The 20,645-nt window shown below is 40.5% G+C and overlaps 1 protein-coding gene across 1 annotated transcript; it reads left to right on the top strand.

The window, feature by feature from the left end:
• The first annotated feature begins 817 nt into the window (after nt 1–817).
• On the top strand, nt 818–20,597 carry RSAD2 (radical S-adenosyl methionine domain containing 2). Its single transcript, XM_011993644.1, has 7 exons — nt 818–1,317; nt 5,631–5,792; nt 9,180–9,409; nt 12,443–12,592; nt 15,922–15,954; nt 18,001–18,908; nt 19,041–20,597. The coding sequence occupies exons 1-6, from the start codon at nt 975–977 to the stop codon at nt 18,163–18,165; spliced, it is 1,083 nt and encodes a 360-aa protein (XP_011849034.1). The 5' UTR covers nt 818–974; the 3' UTR covers nt 18,166–18,908; nt 19,041–20,597.
• Nucleotides 20,598–20,645: the final 48 nt, after the last annotated feature.

Below are 20,645 nucleotides of genomic sequence, written 5' to 3'. Positions count from 1 at the left end.
CTGATAAAGAAATGGAAATCCAGAGAGATGAAGTCACTTACTCAAAGTCACCCAGCTACATGATTTGTGGCTCTGGAAGTTCAGCTACTAGGACTCTTCCAGCTTTCTACAGGTGTCATGAAAGCACAAGACCACACACACACAGCTCTGATGAAAGACGACTGAAAGGAAGATTTCAGTAAAAAGGTCAACAAGGCTTTCTAAGAAAACTGTAAAGATAAATAAACGATGGGTCGCAGTAATTCTCACCAACTAGGAAGCATCTTAGAAAAGCACTGGATTTCCTCTAACTAAAAGCATCTATAAAAAATGATATCAAAATACAGGAAGATGTAAATACCTAAATTCTAACACTGTCACCTTGCATACATTAGGCTGAATAGCTAATGGACTAAGACATAAATTCAATTTTTGTTCCATGCGTTTTTACTGTGATCTGAAAGGGGTCTTGAGGTGAATGATCCTGTACTCATCTTCCACCAGCCAATCAGTCTGTTTATTATTTGGCTCTAAAAAGAAACTTTTCCTGAGGACCCGCCCCCCACCCCCACTATGATGGAGCAAAAACTATTACTTGGCTATGTCAAGAGAAAGCAATGCAACAAGTACAAAGCGTGCTGATCAATGCCCCTGTGTCTATCTCTAATCAGACAGAAAGCTGGATATTGATAGAGACTGCTATCCTCATCTGTAACTACATCAAGCTAGAGAGACTGTTATAATACAAGTGGTCTGAGGCAGCCCTGAGTAGAGAAACCAGGAATGCTGGTCCCGATCTCTAGTCTTCAGTCTTGGCCCTGTTTCAACTTTCACTTTCATGTGTGAAAAATCGAAACTCTAACTCAACTGAGTGTTGGTCAAAGAAGGTGTGTCCTGCTTCCCATGACAGGTTGCTCAGAGACTGCTGATTTCCACCCCTATATAAAGAGAGTCCCCGGCATACAGGGACTGCTGTGCTCCAGGCGTCTGCCACCATGTGGGTACTCACACCTGCTGCTTTTGCTGGGAAGCTCCTGAGTGTGTTCAGGCAACCTCTGAGCTCTCTGTGGAGGAGCCTTGTCCCGCTGTTCTGCTGGCTGAGGGCAACCTGGCTGCTAGCTTCCAAGAGGACAAAGCAGCAGCTGGTCTGGAGAGAGCCAGATGAGACCAAAGAGGAGGAAGAGGACCCTCCTCTGTCCACCACCCCAACCAGCGTCAACTATCACTTCACTCGCCAGTGCAACTACAAATGCGGCTTCTGTTTCCACACAGCCAAAACATCCTTTGTGCTGCCCCTTGAGGAAGCAAAGAGAGGATTGCTTTTGCTTAAGGAAGCTGGTAAGTCCATGGTCCCAGACAGAAATCAGGATTCTCAACCATTCGGCAGTAGGGTAAGGCGAGAAGGGGCTGGGGGCACACACAAGCTGGTGAGCTTCTCCAAAACTCAAGGTCACCGTTTGCCATTGCACGGTGAGCATGTTGTCCTAGGAGAAAATAATTCAGTGAATTTTGGAGTGGGCACCTAGTCCTTCCTAAATCACAGAGTTGGCCTGGAGCAGGGGATTTGTGGAGCAAACCTGTCCCTCCTGCCACTTGGAAGTGAGCAGGGGTCTATGCAAAGGGCAGGTCCCTGTTACACTCGGTGTTTGGAAAGAGGCGGTTTGGGAAGATTGTACCACTTTCTGAGTTTGCCCACAACACTAATGAATTTGGGTTTTCTAGAAACAGTTATTAATAATTAGGAAAGTTGGAAACAAAAACAAAAACTTTGACGTAAAAACAGCAGCGGTTGAATCTTATATTTGAGTTTGTGTATATTCTTTTAATAGGAAGCCTTACAATTTTTTTGGCAAATATGTCAAGGACTTAGCTCTCAAGAATGCTTACTGAGTATCACCACGTTAGTAACTGGCAGCATCTTGGAGAGTACTCAGCATGTGACCTTCGAATGCAACATCTTCCACTCCAGATCTGTTCTTCCTTCCATCCTTGTCTTCCTGTCTGTCTTAGAGTACCTTCTCAGCTAGTAACTTCAGCAACATCTCTAGCTTCTTTCCCTCCTTGTTTAACTTTTTAACAAAAGCATAGCATACATGCACCATATTACACATATTCTGGGTGTGCATCCTGATGAATTTCACAAAACAGTCACACTCATTTTCTCCAAACACCAAAATCGCTAAGACAATGGTCATATTGTTGTCTCTTCCTAGAATGTCTGTCCTCAAATCTTTGTTGATGAACTTTCAAAGCTCCTTTGAATTCTCCTTGGTTCTCTGCAGCCATAATTGTGCCCTTTACTTTTCACTTGTGAACTCATGGCACTTGCTACAAATGTGTCTTGCAGCTTTGTAAAATGTACTATTTTGTTCAGTTTTTTTTTTTTTTAATATCTGGTTCCTCAAAAAAATTGCATTCCAAGGTTGAATTTTACCCTCCTGTGTATCTTCATGCCTGGCAGAATGTCTAGAATGTAATAGAGGCTTAAGAAATGTTTTAGATAAATGAATGAATGCATGAGTGAGTGAATAAGGAGACATGTCGAGTGAAATTTCGACTTTCATTCAGAAGGCCAGGGTTTGAGTTTCTGCTCTAACATTTTCTAGACTTGTCAAGACATTTAGCTTTTCTGAGTATCAGTTCCATGATCTTTAAAATTATCTTTAGATAATAATGATAACTGATAAACCAATCTCAAAAGTTGGTACAAGGCACAAACAAGTGAATGTTCATGTATTTTGTCATAAAAGATAAATTATTAATAGTTATAATTAATACTTTTATATAATATCCTCTTGTTTTAAGTAAATAAAACCAAAGTTAATTGAAGTGCTTACAGGATAATGTAGGTTGTATTTTCCTGTAAGAGAGATTTCTATATAATGGAGGAAACCTATTTTTTTGGTTGTAGGAATTAAAGAAAGAGGAAAGAATCACAAAAGGTGGCTCCACAGTCAAGGACAGGTTTATTTTAGAGAAAACAAACCTGATAGGGGCTTGTGGCTGAGTTAGGTCAGAGCCCATACTCTTACAGACCAAGAGTTTTAAGGATTTAGGGTGGGAGAGTTTATTAGAGGCTTGGACTGCTTCTGTTTCTCTTTGTTGTGTTTATCTGGGAAGGAGAGTTGTGTGTCTGTTACCATACATCTTCCTGCAGCTGCAGGCATACCCACCCTGAATCTGCTTTTAGCTTCCCTATCTTAGAGCACTGAAGAGAAACGAATGTGCTTATTAAGGCCCACTGTTTTCCTGGGGGCCATTGTATGAGAATGAAGTTTGGCAGTTACCTAAGAGACTTCCCTCAACCTCCCTCTGTGCCCGAGCTGTATTATCTGTGTTTTACTGTCTGCTCTTTCTGGCTGCTTGTAGTTAGAAGAGAAGTGACTTCCTTAAAATGCATAAGGCTAGAAAGGGAGCTGGAACTTGAAGTGGTGGTGTTTGTCTGAGATGACGATGTTCCTGCTCTGTCGGTGGTAATTAAAGGTTTACATTTACATTGAAATTTAAATTTTAATATATATTTTATATATTGTATTTAAAATTAAAATTTACTCTTCTGGCTAAAGATGCTTCTAAAATATACTATTTACTTTTCTGGCTTTTAAACTGTTTTGAAATTCTATTCAGAAAGACTGAATAGAATTAAAAATAATGAGCATCAGATCTGGGCTGTAATATGATCACTCGTGCATGTTAACACTATTGTAAATCAATTACTCCTTGTCTAAGATCTTAACTATGCCTCTAAATTCTATTCCTTCCATTTCCTTATTCTTCCATCCCTTCTAAATATAGTCCTCAAAATTGTTAGCAGTTCTGTGCCACTGGCCAGGCCCCTGTCTTACTTTCTACAGTTTATCTGCCACTACGTCACCACACTACTTAGGTAATTATGTTTTATTTGGTTTTCGGGTTATAATGAGTGTCACTCAAGCTGCCTCCCAGCATGATGGATCATAAATAGGTGGTATAATGTCTCACTGTCCAATCATAGAGACGTCTGAGCGTGAAAGGGGGCACTAAAACTCACAGATACTGTTTTGTTTACTATAAACCAAAACTGTTCCAGGCACACCAGCCTGGAGGCTTCTCTACTTATAAAGACTCCAGGCTTTGGATCTAGGCATGTACCTTAGCTCTACTTTTCTCTTGTCTTATGATCTTCAGCAAGTTGTTTAACCTTTCTTGACTTCAGTTCTTGCACTAAAAACCAGATAATAATTCCTTCCCCATGGGTTATTTAAGGGTTGAAAGCTTTAACCATATTACCTTGGGCGATGTATGGTGAGACCAGATACAGATTAAGAGAGACGAAAAAGAGGTTTGCACAGGCTCACTCTCCTAGAATGCAGGCAGGCAGGTGTATGACGCATAGGCCTGTCCTTCCAGAATGCAGACTGGTAGGTGTATGGCACAAAGGCCCGTCTTCCTAGAATGCAGGCAGGCAGGTGTGTAACGCATAGATCCATCCTCCTAGAATGCAGGCAGGTGGCTGTATAACGCACAAGCCCATCCTCCTAGAACACAGGCAGGCAGATGTGTAAACGTAGACCCCATCCTCCTAGAATACAGGCAGGTGGATGTGTAACGCATAGACTCCATCCTCCTAGAATGCAGGCAGGTGGGTGTGTAACACATGCAAGAGACAGATGTTCTTCTCTGAGAAAACAAAATGACCCCAAAGTAAAGACCAAGGATATTAGCAGTTGGAGGTTTTTCTGTGAATAAACCGGTTTACCTCTCTGTCTCTCTCTAGTGAAACCCTCCTTTGGACCAGCCCCTCCCTTCATCATATAAATTCCATTCACTTATTTTGTGCCACACTGAAATTTAAATGAACAAATAAAAACATCAAAAGAAAAGGCAGACACCAAAACAAATACCCAGAGAGGATGTAGGAAGAAGAAAACTTCCAGAAAAACTCTAGTAATTGCAGAGAGATAAGAGAAAGAATTGCATATATGAAACAAGAATAGAATGCCTGGAAAGGAATAGTCAGAATATGGAAGTGTCTGGGGAACTAAAAATGGGGTTTCTAAAATTAAAATCTTAATAGAAAGACGAAAAGGCAAAGTCTTGCCAAAATGAGACCAAAAAATCAGGATTGATATAGAAAGGAAGATGATAAGAAAATAGTAGTTAAATTTAGAAACTCCAGTATTCCAGTAATACAAGTTCTAGATTCCTGCTTTTACATTTTTTTCAGGAAGCCTGTAAAGGGATTTTCTAAAATAAGGGAGTAGCCCAAGAGAGAGGGCGACACGGAATCCAGGACAAGGAGTGGGGATGGGAAACGCAGAGTGAGGAGGAATGTTATTCCCTGGCTGGCAGCTGGCCTGTGGACAGTCACGCCGCATGGCAGGGATGTGGCTTTCTGCTTTGCAAATCCTGGTGCTGCCTCATTGTACCCTTTGGTGTCTGAGCAATTCTATTCATCTGTGTAACCAATTCCCTGCATCCCTGTTTAGACCCCAAATTAAACATATGCTATTCCCATTGGGTGGGATTGGTGTTGAGAACTAGGGTTAGGGGAGGGGAAGATAATGAGAAAATTTTATTTCTTTTTTTTACATTGAGAAAATATTACTTTTGCTATTAAAAAAATAATGTATATTTGTGAAGTGGTAAAATTCATGTATCACCTTGCACAGGTATGGAGAAGATCAACTTTTCAGGTGGAGAGCCATTTCTTCACGACCGGGGAGAATACCTGGGCAAGTTGGTGAAGTTCTGCAAAACAGAGCTGCAGCTGCCCAGCGTGAGCATCGTGAGCAACGGAAGCCTGATCCGGGAGAGGTGGTTCCAGAATTATGGTGTGCTTCATGGGATGGCACTCTCCTTACTGCTATTGTTATTGTTGGTTCTTGTATTTCCTTCCATCCTGGGCCTTCAGCCAGACCTGCTGAGGAGAACTGGAAGGCAGGAAAAACTAATCTTGCTAACTCTAATCGCTTTTCAAGCTGTGCACGGCATTATGGCAGTTTTACTTCCTTAGGGCTCTCAGTAAACAAGTTTGGCAAGTTAGATAATAGACCTTATTACTGAGATGACTATCTTGTACATTGCAATTTAGCAAATACAAGATCTATGGCCTTAGTTTAGACACTAGGTAGGAAAATTAACACATTTGACAGCTTTGTAATAAAATATCTCTGCTGGGACTGGACTGGATCCATAGACTAATTGTATCAGAACCTCGTGGTATGTGGATTGGCCAATATGGGGAGCTCCAAGGGATTCTACCGTGTAGCCAGAATTAAGAACCGCTGAATTCTAAGTCTGCTGAGATTCCTCGCAGTTTTCAGCAGATGTCATGTCCATAGAGCAGTGCTTGAAACTTAGCAAGGGCTTGGAAAACATTAGCTCTTCTTATATGGACTGTCATGTTGGGAAACAGGTACAACCTGTTATAGTGAAATTCTCTGTTCTTGTTTATATGAGCTGTTCGAGACTTGAAGTCTTTCCAAGAGAAGCTGCATTTATAATCTGTTGAGGATGTTGCTGAGACATCTCTGGTACACCATCTGTGATGGTGCGGACATGGACTGTGGGGGACGGACACTGTGGATGTGGGTTGGAGGGTCCATCTGATAAGGGTTAAGCAGGTAGAGAAGAGTCAAGGTGTCAGGTGCAGGTGCATCAGGAAAGGCCTACAAGGCAGCGTGTAAAACCGAAACGGTAGTGAAGGGAGGCACTTTGTCACACAGGCGGTCTGAGGTTGAAAAGTGAACTTTGGGAACCATACTCAGAGAGAGAAAAAAGAAACTGAGGAAGCAGTGTGATGGAGAGTACCTGGCGGGATTTTCTGGGTGGGTACCCAGCCAAGGCCCTTCCTCTAAGATCAGTCATCCAGGATGTCTTTGTGGTGTACAGATCAGGGATAGTGCTGCACGTCCAGGTCAAATCTCTCAGGCTTGTGGGAGAAAGTGGTATAAATTAGTGAATTTAGAAGCATATAAGAAAAGTCACTGTCAGCAGCTTGGAGACAATAGGAAAGCACAAAGACTGGAGGACGGGAAGCACTGTGCCCTATTCCTATAGTGCATGGGCGGAGAGCCAGCTAAGAGGTTTCATTGATTTTTGTGCAGCAAGATAATTTGGATGATCCTCAAATTATTAAACATAGATCAAAAATATACAATTATAAACATTTGTAAATAATTGGAAATACTTTTAGGCATTGTGAGGAACAAATGTATACAGATGCCTATCTGGCCCATAAGCTGCTAATTTTCCACCTCTGGCTCAATGGGTCAGGGATGGGTCATGTGCTTGAGTGGATGAAGAGAGCTGTTTTAGAACCCCACTGCCTCGCCAAGTTTGGTAATTTGCTAGAAGGACTTCCAACACTCAATAGCCAGCTATACTCATGGCTAGGGTTTATTAGAGTAAAGGATACAGAACAGAAACAGCAGGGTAATGACATATATATATCACCAGAGTCCAGAGAGTCCAGACACAGGCCCTGAGTCCTTCTCCATCCCAGGCCTCACAGGTTGTACTTTCTCTCTAGCAGTGAACTACAGGGACATAGTTGGAATGTGTTTGCATAGGAAGGTCCATTTGAGTCTTAGAGTCTGAGGCTTTATACAGGGCTGGTCATTTATGCACATGCTGCTATGTAACCAGCTATTGGAACTGAAACTCAGGACCCCAACAGTGCAACCAAGGAAGTCGTGGATCTGGCTAAACAATCCTGAGAAGTCTTGACAAGTTGATTTAACATGCTCCATTGCCCCAGGTTTATACACCTCACCAATGATAAGTAGAATATTGTAGTTGCCATATATGCAGGGGTTGGCCAAGATTCCACCATGGTTCCGGGTTCTGGAAAGATATAGGGACTGAGCAAACAGATCTGTTCCATTAAATCTTTCTTCCCAAGAGCTTTGGCAAGGAAAAGCTGAGAACAGGAGGATAGTTATCATGGACATACAGCAAAAGTTGGAAGGGGGGCAGAAGATAGCAATTGACTTACAGATCCTCAGATGACTTGTCTTGACTTTTGCATAACTGATAAGTCTCTGCATTTTTGGTTTTGAACTTAATTTCTGGTCTGTTTGGAGATCAGGTGCTCAGTGACTTGCCTTTTCACAATGTGATATGCCATTAGGAATTTATTTGAGATCAATTTTTAGAATGTTTCGAGTTGTTTTAAATCATGGACAGTTGCCTTATTCTGGCTCCAGTTTATGCTAGATGTTTTGAGGGCATATGTTACATATGGATAAAATAAAATTAGCCCAAAATAGCAGTCAAAATGACTCCCTTGTAATATTAGAGGATAGCTGCTTAAAGAGTTTTTGGAATTTCCAGCTTCTATAATTTGAAAGTAATTTTAAGAAAAGCAGTCAACTCTTAAAAAGTCACAAAACTAGGAAAACTCTGACTTAATCAACTGCAAGGAGTGACTCAGCCATCAAGAATGCCTGTACTTAAGAGAGAAGTGGATAGCATGAAGGAGCAGAGGAAACTGGAGGGGTAATAAGAGAGGTGGAGCAGAAACTAGTGTGACAGAAACCAAAGCAAAGGTAATTGTGAACACTTTCTGTACTCCCGAAATGACATGCTATCACAGCTCTTCACATACCATGTTGCAAGGAGGGTCTGTTTACACTTTATTCCCACACCAGGCTTCCCTTTCTCTTGGTTTTCTTGGCATCTAACACAGTTGTCATTGACATCACATAGAGTGTTTCTAAATATTTAGATGATGAATCAACTATTAAGGAGATGTCCGGAAGAAGCTGATGAACTTAGCAAAAATACTAGGGATCTTCAGCAGAGCAATTTTATCTGTGTGATGGAAAGAAAAAGAAGTAAATTTGTAACTGTTCATAAATAAGTCTATAGGCATCCAAATAGATCTACCTGCCTCAGAAATTACATACTTTGTATGCAGGAATAAATGAAAAACCTGATATATTTAAATATGTCAGTAAGTGCTCACACACATACATGTGCAGAGTTTTCAAATAATCAACTAAGTATTTGCATCCTTATTTTACATATATATTTAGTTTTTCAAGTTTATTTGACATAAGAAGAAAGTATAATTCATATCTCAGTGAGTTTCGTGGGTATAAGGAAAAGTGTCTTTTTAAAAATTAAAACAACATATATTTTATCACAAGAGATATAATAGCCTGAGGGGCTTGGTGCTTGGATAGAAAAGTTTAAAAATGATCATTTTCCCTCAGGTGAATATTTGGACATTCTCGCTGTCTCCTGTGACAGCTTTGATGAGGAAGTCAATGTCCTTATTGGCCGTGGCCAAGGAAAGAAGAACCACGTGGAAAACCTTCAAAAGCTGAGGACGTGGTGTAGGGATTATAGAGTCGCTTTCAAGATAAATTCTGTCATCAATCGTTTCAACGTGGAAGAGGACATGACGGAACAGATCAAAGCACTAAACCCCGTCCGCTGGAAAGTAAGTACACAAGGTCGCTTTTGCTGATTTCCTTCAAGAAAACATTCAGGAATGACTTTTTTCAATGAAATTGAAAATAATACTGACACAAGAGAACTCTGAACCTCGCAAGCCAGTCCGGAAGTCAGATTCTTGGTCTTTCAGCTCTGTTAGACTTAAAACTGTACTTTTCTTTGCCTTACTTCCCGTTTCTGAAGACTTGAAATGATTTCCTTTGGAAATATTGTGAGGATAAACATAAAAAAATATGCTCAGTGCTTGGAAATGTTTGGAATAATATGTTCATAGAAAGCCTACATTTCTTTTTAAAACTCTTGGCTTATGAATGGACAGATACAGGTTCCTCATAAATTCTGATGCAGTGAATTTCTAGAAGACATTAGGGGTAAAGTCATCCCCAAGTTGTAGCAAAATGGGACCTTTACTCCCAGATTCATGCTTTAGGGCTGGTGCCACTACCAGCTACTAAAAGCCTGAAGTCCACACACATGCAAGCCAACTCCATATATGCAGCTCCCACCGTGTGCAGACATGCATGACTAAAATCCCAGGTTTCTACCTTTGCTTGTCAGAGTCAACTCAGGAGGCTGTTTAAAAGCAGTTTCTTGGGCCTCATACCTGCTGTCCTGAAACAAGGCCTGTGGTGAAGGCAAGCATAGCAGCGAGGGCTTGCACAAGCATGTCTTTCTAACAGGCAGTCCTGGGGACTCTTGTATAGCCACCCAGCGCCTGTGTCTGGAGCCCAGCATAGATGCAATGAAAGATAAGATGCAGAGCGCAGTGCTAGCACAAACACACAAAAAGAGATGTGGGAAAAGTCACATAATAGAAAGCTATGTGTGCTATCATACCGTGAAATGGCAAAAGAGGCTGAGCTTAAGCAGAAGGCTTCGTATAGGTGGAGGCATTTGGCTATGCTCTGAAAAATGGAAAGAATTTTCATAGGTGGCAAAGACCTGAAGAAGAAAGCCACATCCAGACTAGAGGGCTTGCCTGCACAAAGAACAGGTTTTCCTTCAAAGCTGCCTTGGCTATTTCTTTTAATCCCATGTCAGCATTCCAGATAGAGTTAGGGAGGAGGGAAAGGGATATTCTATCATTTTCCTGAAGCTGTCCTGTAATATGTGGAAATGGGTTAGGGGAAGCTGGAGATGCTACTTTGAAAAAATTTTAATAGGTATGTTGAACTTGAACTTTTGGTTACATGTATAAGGACATGAAAGATCAGCCTCATTTCCAGGTGTAGAAGGAACTGGAGAAAAGCTAGAGAGAGAGAGGTCTGATAGGAAAAACAGGAACACGATCTACCAGGAAGGCAGAGGCTCCAGCTGGAGGGCTAAGCTACCTTAGAGACATTGACTTTCCTGCCTGCCCCTCTCCTGTCCCCACCTCTCTCCTCTGCCCCATGTTTCCTGTTACTGTCTTCCTCATTGCTGTCTTTTGGCATCCTTTTTTCAGATGTATAGGTATTTTTTCCCCAAGCTTGGTGTTCTCCTATCTCATGGCCTTTCTCTCAGATATATTGACTTCTACACTGGCTTCCATTCATCTGATTCACTCTAGATTTGCCATCAAGATCCTGACTCTTTTGGTGGAAGGCTAGCTTCTGCCTGTTTGGAAAACCAGATTGTTGATATATGCAGGCTTCCAATTGATGTAAATTGATGCTCCTGGATCAGGTGCCTGTTCTTAGTCCAATCGTACATTGCACTCAGAACCTGGTTTCCTGAGGCTGCCTCCTCCACCATGAGGCTGTGGGCTGGAAGGTGTCACCAGCCGTGTCCCCGGGACAACAGCACTGAGCATACGATTACTCATTGGGAGGCTTTGTTGTGACCTGTAGGCTTGCTCCAGCAGCATGGCAGGAGGGAGCTCCTTCTACTCTTCCATGCCCAATCCCACGCCCTCAATATTGTTCCCCTTCCAGCTCCTACAGCTTGGTTTTCTCCTGCAGAGGCCCTTCCATTCTAGCTGGCTGATTCTGGAGTCAAAGTCCCTGGGAAAAAATGCCTGTGATGTATGTCTTCTTTGATAGTCAAGTCTGCTCATGATCCAAACCTACATGGAAGGGCCCTCCCTGCCAGGCCTCTCCGTACCCTGAGCCTGAATGGGGCATGGGGATGGGTGATGATCCCTCCCAAGATGCTCACAGTCTTTTAAGGAAGAAACCATGAAAGCAAAAAGCAAAGGGGACAGTGGAGGCAAATATCAAAAGACCGAGGAGCAAAAAAGAAGGGGAAAATAAAGAGTGAGCAAAAAAGGCAGCGTTGAAGTGTTGACAATTCCTTCTCATCTGACTGCAGTGGCATCTGAGTGGTTCAGATGATGATATTAGTGAAATTCTGTGTGGAATAATCCTTTCTATGGAAACCCTTTAGATCTGGGCTTGTCCTGGCTCTGTCTTGGGTTAGCTGTCACCCTTTGTCACCTTGGGCAAGTCTCTTCACTTCTTGCCTTTTGTAGGACTGAATTTTATTTTCAAACGATGGTAGTATGTATAGAATAATACACTTTACACACTCATACATACACATTTGTTCACTTAAAAGACTGTCAAAAGAGAGTATTAATGATTTTGAAAAACTGTTCTTAGGTTTTAAGTGAAAAACAGACATACACTAGAGGCTTTTATAAGAATATATTAAAAATCAGCAGAGAAAACAATGTTTTTAAAATGTGTTTTTCTTGGTTATGGGATTACACATGATTTATTTTTTATGCTCTTTTATAGTTTATATTTTTTCAATAAATACCCATTATTTGTTGTCAGAAAATATTATATAAGATTCAATCAAACATAATCTAGACAAGTTTTTGAAAGTTTATATTTTAAGAATGTTTGTGCTTCTAACAGCATATTCCTAAATTTCAGGGCTAGCTTTCATTTCCACAAAGTAATATTTCTCTAGAATGTCCCTCAGCTCATAGAGTCTTGTTTACTCAGAAGAAATAAAGCTTGTAAAAGGGGAGTGAGGTTTGGGGGAAAACATAATGGAAGCTCTCTGCAAAGCAAATGCTACCATTGCCTTTCAGGTGTTCCAGTGCCTCTTAATTGAGGGTGAGAATTGTGGAGAAGATGCTCTAAGAGAAGCAGAAAGATTTGTTATTGGTGATGAAGAATTTGAAAGATTCTTGGAGCGCCACAAAGAAGTGTCCTGTTTGGTGCCTGAATCTAACCAGAAGGTTGTATAAAGCAAAAGTTGTTTTATCATCATACATTCAGACTGACTCCCAAAAGCGAAGTCTCTCAGCCAAGGGTCCCACACATTGTTATTTTAGAGGGTTCGTGGTGAGAAGTGGGAGGAGTGCCATGTCAGGGCAGATCGGGCTGAGGGCTGCCATTGGCTCTGCCACCTCCCAGCTGCAGGGTCTTTAGAGAGCTTCAGCTTCTCTATCCATAATGGATACAGTGGTACTTTGCAGATTACACAATTGTACGTAGATTCATGTAGATATTCTTTATATATGATTCATATATGTATAAGGTCCCTATGTGTCATACATGTATGACATAGCCCTTAAACACAGAAAGAACTAACGATACCACTCTATTGATATCAATATTATCACTTTACTTAGTTGAATAATCTCTATGTATAATTTTGTTATGTTGCATAGAATGTAGAAGAAATGTTTCCTGTTTAGTTTTCTAATGGAATGACAATTGGATCCATCCTATTACCACAAATTTCATACACAGATAAAACAAGGTTGGCCAAAGCATGTCCACACTGTGGAACTCTCAGGTATTACTAGAAGCAGGGGATCTAAAGATGTGTTCTCAGAAGCTACAGAAAAAAATCCATTAATAAGGAACCTCGTTATTAATGAAAGATACAAACTTAAAAAAAATTGATAGTATAATTGAATCCATAAAATTAAAAATATATGTCACACATGTCATAAAATTAAAAGTGAAATATGTTAACATGTTATACTGAATTGTATAAAGTATTATATATAAAAAGTTATTTAAATCAATAATCTATTAACACCAAAAAAGCAAAACATGCAATGGACATAAATGGTTTACAGAAGAAAAACAAATGGTGAATAAATATTTTAAGGGCATTTGATATTGTCTATATTCAAAGAAATACAAGATAAAATATGAAGCATAAAGTTGCAGTAAGAGGCAAGTTCATGTTGTTAGCAGCAGTGTAAATTATTGCAACTTCCCTAGAAAACGAATTGCTAACTTTATAACCTTTAAAATAGCCACATATTTGAATTTAGAAATTCTACCTTAAAACATGAAATATTCACAGATGTAGAGAAGTATTTATGTAAAGATATGTTACTACAGTATTAAGAATAATACTGGCTGGGCATGGTGGCTTACGCCTGTAATCCCAGCACGTTGGGAGGCCGAGGCGGGTAGATCACGAGGTCAGGATATCGAGACCATCGTTGCTAACACGGTGAAACCCCATCTCTACTAAAAATACAAAAAATTAGCCAGGCATGGTGGCGGGTGCCTGTAGTCCCAGCTACTCGGGAGGCTGAGGCAGGAGAATGGTGTGAACCCAGGAGTTGGAGCTTGCAGTGAGCAGAGACCATGCCACTGCAGTCCAACCTGGGCAACAGAGCAAGACTCAGTCTCACAAAAAAATAAAAAATAAAAGAAGAATACCAAAAAAATTTAAGATAGCCTGTCATTCAGCATAAAGAGAATGAGTAAATCTGTAGGTTCACAGAATGAAATGTTACACTGACTAACAAGCATATTCCAAAAATTTTTAAGTGACAAAGAGAAATTCTGATAATATAATAGTAGGTACAGATAAAAAACAGTATGCAAAATTAATTTGAAGTTTAAGCCTAATGTGTAAAAAACAGTGCATGTCTACATATTCCTATGGTTATCTTGGAGTAGTAGAATTATGAGTCGTTTTATTCACCTTTTTAACTTTTTGAACTTTAAAATTTTGTAACTTAAGTATTAGTTTTATTATTTTAAAAACAGCTTCTCCATCTGCCATCCAAAAATACACATACAGGAAAATCTACCCCATATGCTTAAGTAATGCTAGGAACTCAGAGAGCAGACATTCATTCCTTATGTTTTAGACTTCTGAGGCTCTAGGTAAATGGTTCAAGTTTAAAAGGTAACATTGAAGTGAACACGAATAAGAAAATCCCGGAATGGCGGACAGGATGACCATGAAAAAGAAGAGAAAGGGGGTAGAGGAGGTTTTCCTCTATGCACTATTTTATTTGATATTTTAAAACTCCATCTTAATTAAATAGCTAATATGACATTAAAGAAAATCTGGCTGAGTACCTCCTTTGTAAGAGGGGCTGTTATCCCTTTGACTCATCGCCATTTTCACTAATGCTTCATGAGCCAGGTTTTATCATCTCCGTTGTATACACCAAGAGGCCGAGTGGTAGGTGCTCATTTACCAGACTTGTATCAGGGGCAAAATCTGAACTTTGATGACCCCAAAGCCCACGAACCTTTTAGCCAGTTTGTTTCAAACTTCATCAAATCACCTGGGATCTTGTGAAAGGGCAGACCCTTACTCAGTGGGTCTGAGGTGGGCCCACCACTCTGCACCTGGAACTAGTTCCCAGATGATGCTAATGCTACCGGTACCCCACTAGACGTTCAATAGCAGGTCTGCTCCTATCCCTGCAGAGGAGTTGGCAAACGCTGGCCCCAGGGACGGGTCTGGCCTGCCACCTGTTGTAGTACAGGATGCAAGTTAAGAGTTGATGAGGGAAAACATCAAAACAAGAATCGTATTTGTGACCTGTGAACATTATGTAAAAGCTGTTTTTCTGGGCCCATAAATTAAGTTTCAGGGGAGTTCAGCCAAGCTATTTTTCTTATGTATCATCTGTGGTGGCTTTTGGGCTGCAAAGCACAGTTGATTAGTTGTGACAGACTGTGTGGCCTGCTAAGCAGAAAATATTTGCCATCTGGCCCTTTACAGAAAACATTTTGCAGACCCCTATCTACAAGGATAGGGATAGAAGGAATACCTTCCTATCAGCAGTACAGGTACAGCTGCTCTATTTGTATAGAGGGCATAACTATTGACAAGTAATGTTAGGGTTATATTAAAACCCTCAGGTCAATCCACCTTTTAGCTCCTAAAAGTAGCATTCAAGAGAGTTCTGCTTCATAAATTGAAAAGGGGGAAATTAGATACATGGTGGACAGAGTCATTGGAAATACCACGTAAGGAAGAAAAGGGCTCTCCAAAAGTGTGAAGGGATGGGGAAATTGCCTTGGAGTTCACTGTCAGGGAAGCCTGCAGGATGAAGGTTCTGATGTTTGACCTTTTCAGCAAAGAGCAGAGAATCCAGGCCTGCTGTGATCTGTTGGAAACCGAATGCACACAAACAGAGCCTTGTCTTGCGAGGGCCATGCCAAAGGCAACTCAAGGGAAATGAGAAATGCTGGATCCAAAATAATAACAATGCAAACACCTCAGGTGGACAGTTGAGCTCACATACTGAGAAATGCACCTGAAACTAAATTTGTATTAACTTCTCCTTTGCAGATGAAAGACTCCTACCTTATTCTGGATGAATACGTGAGTATTTCCAATGAGTTATAAAATTATCACTTAATTAATTAATTAGCAGCAGTGGCAGAGTTGAGTTCCATAAGCATAATTATCTAGTACCTATTTGTCCTTCTTAATTAGCACTTCACAGTTTGATGGTCAGTGATTACGATTATGCCAGAGCCCTCACTTCTCAGGGTCAAACGTGAAGCTAAACACTGGAACAGCACATGCTTGAACCCAGGTCCCAGCATTGATTTGCTCTGAGCACCACGTGATATTGTCTGCCATATAGCTATGCATCCGTGGATGTCACATGTAACTCGTTATCACACACAACAAAGTCGTCTGTTATGTAGTCCTGGGCTGGAGGCTCTCCTGAGATACGGCATCCAGCCTACTTTGGAGCACTATTGGCCGTATCACTCTTCTCATTATCTTGGAGAAACCAGACACAGCCAGTTTGTCTTCTGATTGGTAAACCTTGGCTTTGGTAAGGAGAGGCTTATGGTTCTGCTCCAAACACCACTGATATTATTCCTACCCTCACTGCCTTCCAAAGGAAGAGGGAAACCCATGCTTCTCAAAATTGAAAAACAAATCACTTCCCCCTTTCCTCTGTCTTTTTTTTTTTCTAGATCTATAACCTTTGCCACTCTTTCTAGCAAAGGACAAATAAGTCCATTCGAAGACGTATTTTAAAGAAATGAGCTCCAGCCACCTTGAGTTCCATATTTAAATTGGATTTGTTTTTTGGAGAAATGCTTATTGTCACTTTTGATGTTTGCTTTTATTTTCTTTTCTTTTTTTTCTGAGATAGGGTTTCCTGTCATCTAGGCTAGAGGGCAATGGCATAATCTTGGCTCACTGCAGCCTCAGCCTCCTGGGCTCAGGTGATCCTCCTGCCTCAGCCTCCCAAGTAGCTGGTACTGCAGGTGTGCATTACCACACACAACTGGATTTTTATGTATTTTTTGTAGAGATTGGATTTTGCCATGTTGCCCATGCTGGTCTTGAACTCTTGGGCCTCCCTAAATGCTGGGATTCCAGGTGTGGGCCCCCATGCCCAGCTGGTATTTTGTTATTTTCAAGTTAACCAATCAGTGTTTATAGCCATTTCATTTCTTAACAATATAAGCTTTCTTAATAGAGCGTAAGGGAAAAGGTGATAAGGAAAATACTCAGTTTCTGGGTCCAAGGTAGAGAGGAAAATTCAAACAATTTATTTTTGGAGTGGAAATTATTATGATTGACTAGGGATTTTGACCAGCATCCCTCAGCAAGCTAGCTGGTCTCCACATATTTGGAAAACACACAGTTGAACCAAAATTTGCTTTTACCAATTGAATAACATTTTGCTTCAACAAGTATTACTTGTGCTCCTATGAAACACTCAGTGTAGGTCGTAAGGAGTGTGAAGAAATCATTTCTGCCTACAGAGTAGAATAGGACAGAATAAAACAAATGAAAATGGATGGAATAAGATTAAAACAAAGAGCCTTAGCAGGTCATAGAAGACTCTTGTTGATCTGGCACCTGCCTGCTTCAGCAGCGCCTTTCTTTACATCTCTCTCCCTTTCTCAAAACAAGCCTTTATTAATATTTACGTGTGTACATGCATGTACTTTATACATGCACATCGTTTCTATTCCAGAAATACCGTCTACCTCCAATTTCCCCAGTACATCATGCTATATCACACTTCTGTGCTTTTATGATACCATTCCCTCCAATTTGAAATCTCAACGCATAATTCAGATGTCAGCATTTGGGGGAAGCCTCTCCTGATTACCCCTTCCCCCAGTGGAGCTACATCTGCCCACGCGGAGTGCATATCATTCTGTTTATCGTGCACTTAGGTGTCTACTGTGCTTAGCCCAGCCTCTTCCAACAGATCATGAGCTGGTTGAGTAGAGAGATGCGGTCCAAAGGGTTCAATATCAGCCACAGATTTCAAAAAATATCTGTCGACATGACTGGAATATCAAAAGCTATTTGGGATTAATACTGTAGATTGAGTTCTACAGGATTTATCACATGGAAATATACCAGTTTCTGTTATGAATTTTCTAGATGCGCTTTCTGAACTGTAGAAAGGGACGGAAGGACCCTTCCAAGTCCATCCTGGATGTTGGTGTAGAAGAAGCTATAAAATTCAGTGGATTTGATGAAAAGATGTTTCTGAAGCGAGGAGGAAAATACACATGGAGTAAGGCTGATCTGAAGCTGGATTGGTAGAGCGGAAAGTGGAACGAGACTTCAACACACCAGTGGGAAAGCCTCAGGAGTGACTGCCATTGTCTGCAGTGCTATCCCGTTGGTATTTCCCAGTGGCTGAAAACCTGATTTTCTGCTGCACATGACATCTGATTACCTGTGGTCACTGAACACATAAATAACTTGGATAGCAAATCCTGAGACAATGGAAAACCACGAACTTTACTTCATTGACTTATAACCTTGTTGTTATTGAAACAGCACTTCTGTTTTTGAGTTTGATTTAGCTAAAAAGAGGGAATACACACAGGAATAATGGCCCCAAAAAAGCTTAGACAAGGTCCCTATACACAGGACCTGACCTTTAGCTCAATGGTGCATTTGTAAGAAATAAGCTCTAGTGATATCTGTGGGGGCAATATTTAATTTGGATCTGACATTTTAAACAATGTTTACTGTGATTTCTGTATTTCCATTTTAAAGCCATTTCTTGTTCCAGGTTTGTTCGTTTGACAGAGTCAATATTTTTTGCTAAATATCCAGATACCAGTTTTCACATCTGAGACATTATGAAATATCTGCTTTAATTATTTCTGCTGGTTATAATGCTTTTTTTTTTTTTTTTTGGCTTTTATGCCATTGCAGTCTTGTACTTTTTACTGTAAAGTATAGAAATAGTCAACAGATGTTTCCAAGAATGTATGATATGATAATCCTACCAATTTTCAAGAAGTCCCTAGAGGAGATAACACATATTTACATGTGTACATGCATGCAGTTTATACGTGCACATTGTTTCTATTCCAGAAACAACGTCTACCTCCAATTTCCCCAGTGCATCATGCTATATCACACTTCTGTGCTTTTATGATTCCATTCCCTCCAATTTAAAAAAGGGTGCAGCCCTGCGCATGGTGGCTGTTCCGTGAATGCTGGCTACCTATATATGTGTGGTACCTGTTGTATTCCTTTCTCTTCGAAGATCCTGAGCAAAACCAAGATACGCTTTCCATTTGATGATGGCGTTGACATGGGAGCAGTGCTTGTACTGCTTTGTTCACCTATCATTTGGCCACATGAGGCTGTCAGGCAAAAGAATAGGAGTGTAGTTGAATAGCTGGTTGTCCCTACGTTTCTGAGAGGTGACGGCACACAGGATTGGCATAAGATATCCTAAAATCACGCTGGAACCTTGGATGAAGAAGAATGTGAGCAAGAGCAGAGAGAGTGCCTGGATTTCATGTCAGTGAATCCATGTCACCATATCATATTTTTGAATGAACTCTGAGTCAATTGAAATAAGGTACCATCTAGTTCAGTTTAAGAAGAGTCAGCTCAGAGAAAGCGAGCATAAGGGAAAATGTCACGTAAACTAGATCAGGGAACAAAATCCTCTCCTTGTGGAAATATCCCATGCAGTTTGTTGATATAACTTAGTATCTTATTGCCTAAAAAATAATTTCTTATCATTGTTTCAAAAAAGCAAAATCATGGAAAATTTTTGTTGTCCAGGCAAATAAAAGGTCATTTTAATTCAGCTGCAATTTCAGTGTTCCTCACTAGGTGGCATTTAAATGTTGCCTGATGTCATTAAACACCATCCAGAAATTCTGCTTCATAATCTGTTCTCAAGACTTGGTGATTTTGAAAGTTTTGGCTTTTGTGACTTTGTTTCTCAGAAAAAAAAAATAATCCTACTTAAATTTTAAGTCACTATAATTCAATTTAAATATGTGCGTGTCTCATCCAGGATAGGATAGGTTGTCTTCTATTTTCCTTTTTACCTATTTACTTTTTTGTTAGAAAAGAGAAAAATGAATTATAAAGCTGTTCCCCATGAGTTTTGATTGTATCTAAGCTATGATGACCTTCATATAATCAGCATAAACATAAAATAAATTTTGTACTTAACATGAGTGCACTTTGCTGATCCTTATGGCACGGTGGCTCACGCCTGTAATCCCAGCACTTTGGGAGGCCGAGGTGGGTGGATCACGAGGTCAGGAGTTCGAGACCAGCCTGGCCAACATGGTGAAACCCCGTTTCCACTAAAAATACAAAAATTAGCCAGGCATGGTGGCATACACCTGTGATTCCAGCTACTCAGAAGGCCCAGGCGGGAGGATTGCTTGAACCTGGAAGGCAGAGGTTGCAGAGCTGAGATAGTGCCACTGCACTCCAGCCTGGGTGACAGAGCAAGACTCCATCTCAAAAAAAGAAAAAAAAAAAGCAAGAGTTTAACAAAGAAGGGTCACATGTGTGAAAGCCCCAAGGACACTGTTTGATATACAGCAGGTATTCAATCAGTGTTACTTGAAACCAAATCTGAATGTGAAGTTTGAATCTTCTGAGTTGGAGTGAATTTTTTTCTAGCTGAGGGAAACTGTATTTTTCTTTCCTTAAAGAGGAATGTAATGTAAAATAAAATAAAACTATAAGCTATGTTAAATACATTTTCAGCTATTTTATCCACTATTATTCACGTGCCACGCCCACCTCCC

Source organism: Mandrillus leucophaeus, unplaced genomic scaffold, assembly GCF_000951045.1.
Source record: "Mandrillus leucophaeus isolate KB7577 unplaced genomic scaffold, Mleu.le_1.0 Scaffold1110, whole genome shotgun sequence".
Classification (NCBI taxonomy): Eukaryota; Metazoa; Chordata; class Mammalia; order Primates; family Cercopithecidae; genus Mandrillus; species Mandrillus leucophaeus.
This window is presented reverse-complemented; position numbering and strand designations above follow the sequence as displayed.

Excerpts from the sequence above, each read along its gene's own strand:
- RSAD2 (XM_011993644.1), top strand. The coding sequence starts at position 975 with ATGTGGGTACTCACACCTGCTGCTTTTGCTGGGAAGCTCCTGAGTGTG. Across the intron at positions 9,410-12,442 it reads TAAACCCCGTCCGCTGGAAA|GTGTTCCAGTGCCTCTTAAT; the intron begins GTAAGTACACAA and ends ATTGCCTTTCAG. Across the intron at positions 15,955-18,000 it reads ACCTTATTCTGGATGAATAC|ATGCGCTTTCTGAACTGTAG; the intron begins GTGAGTATTTCC and ends TGAATTTTCTAG.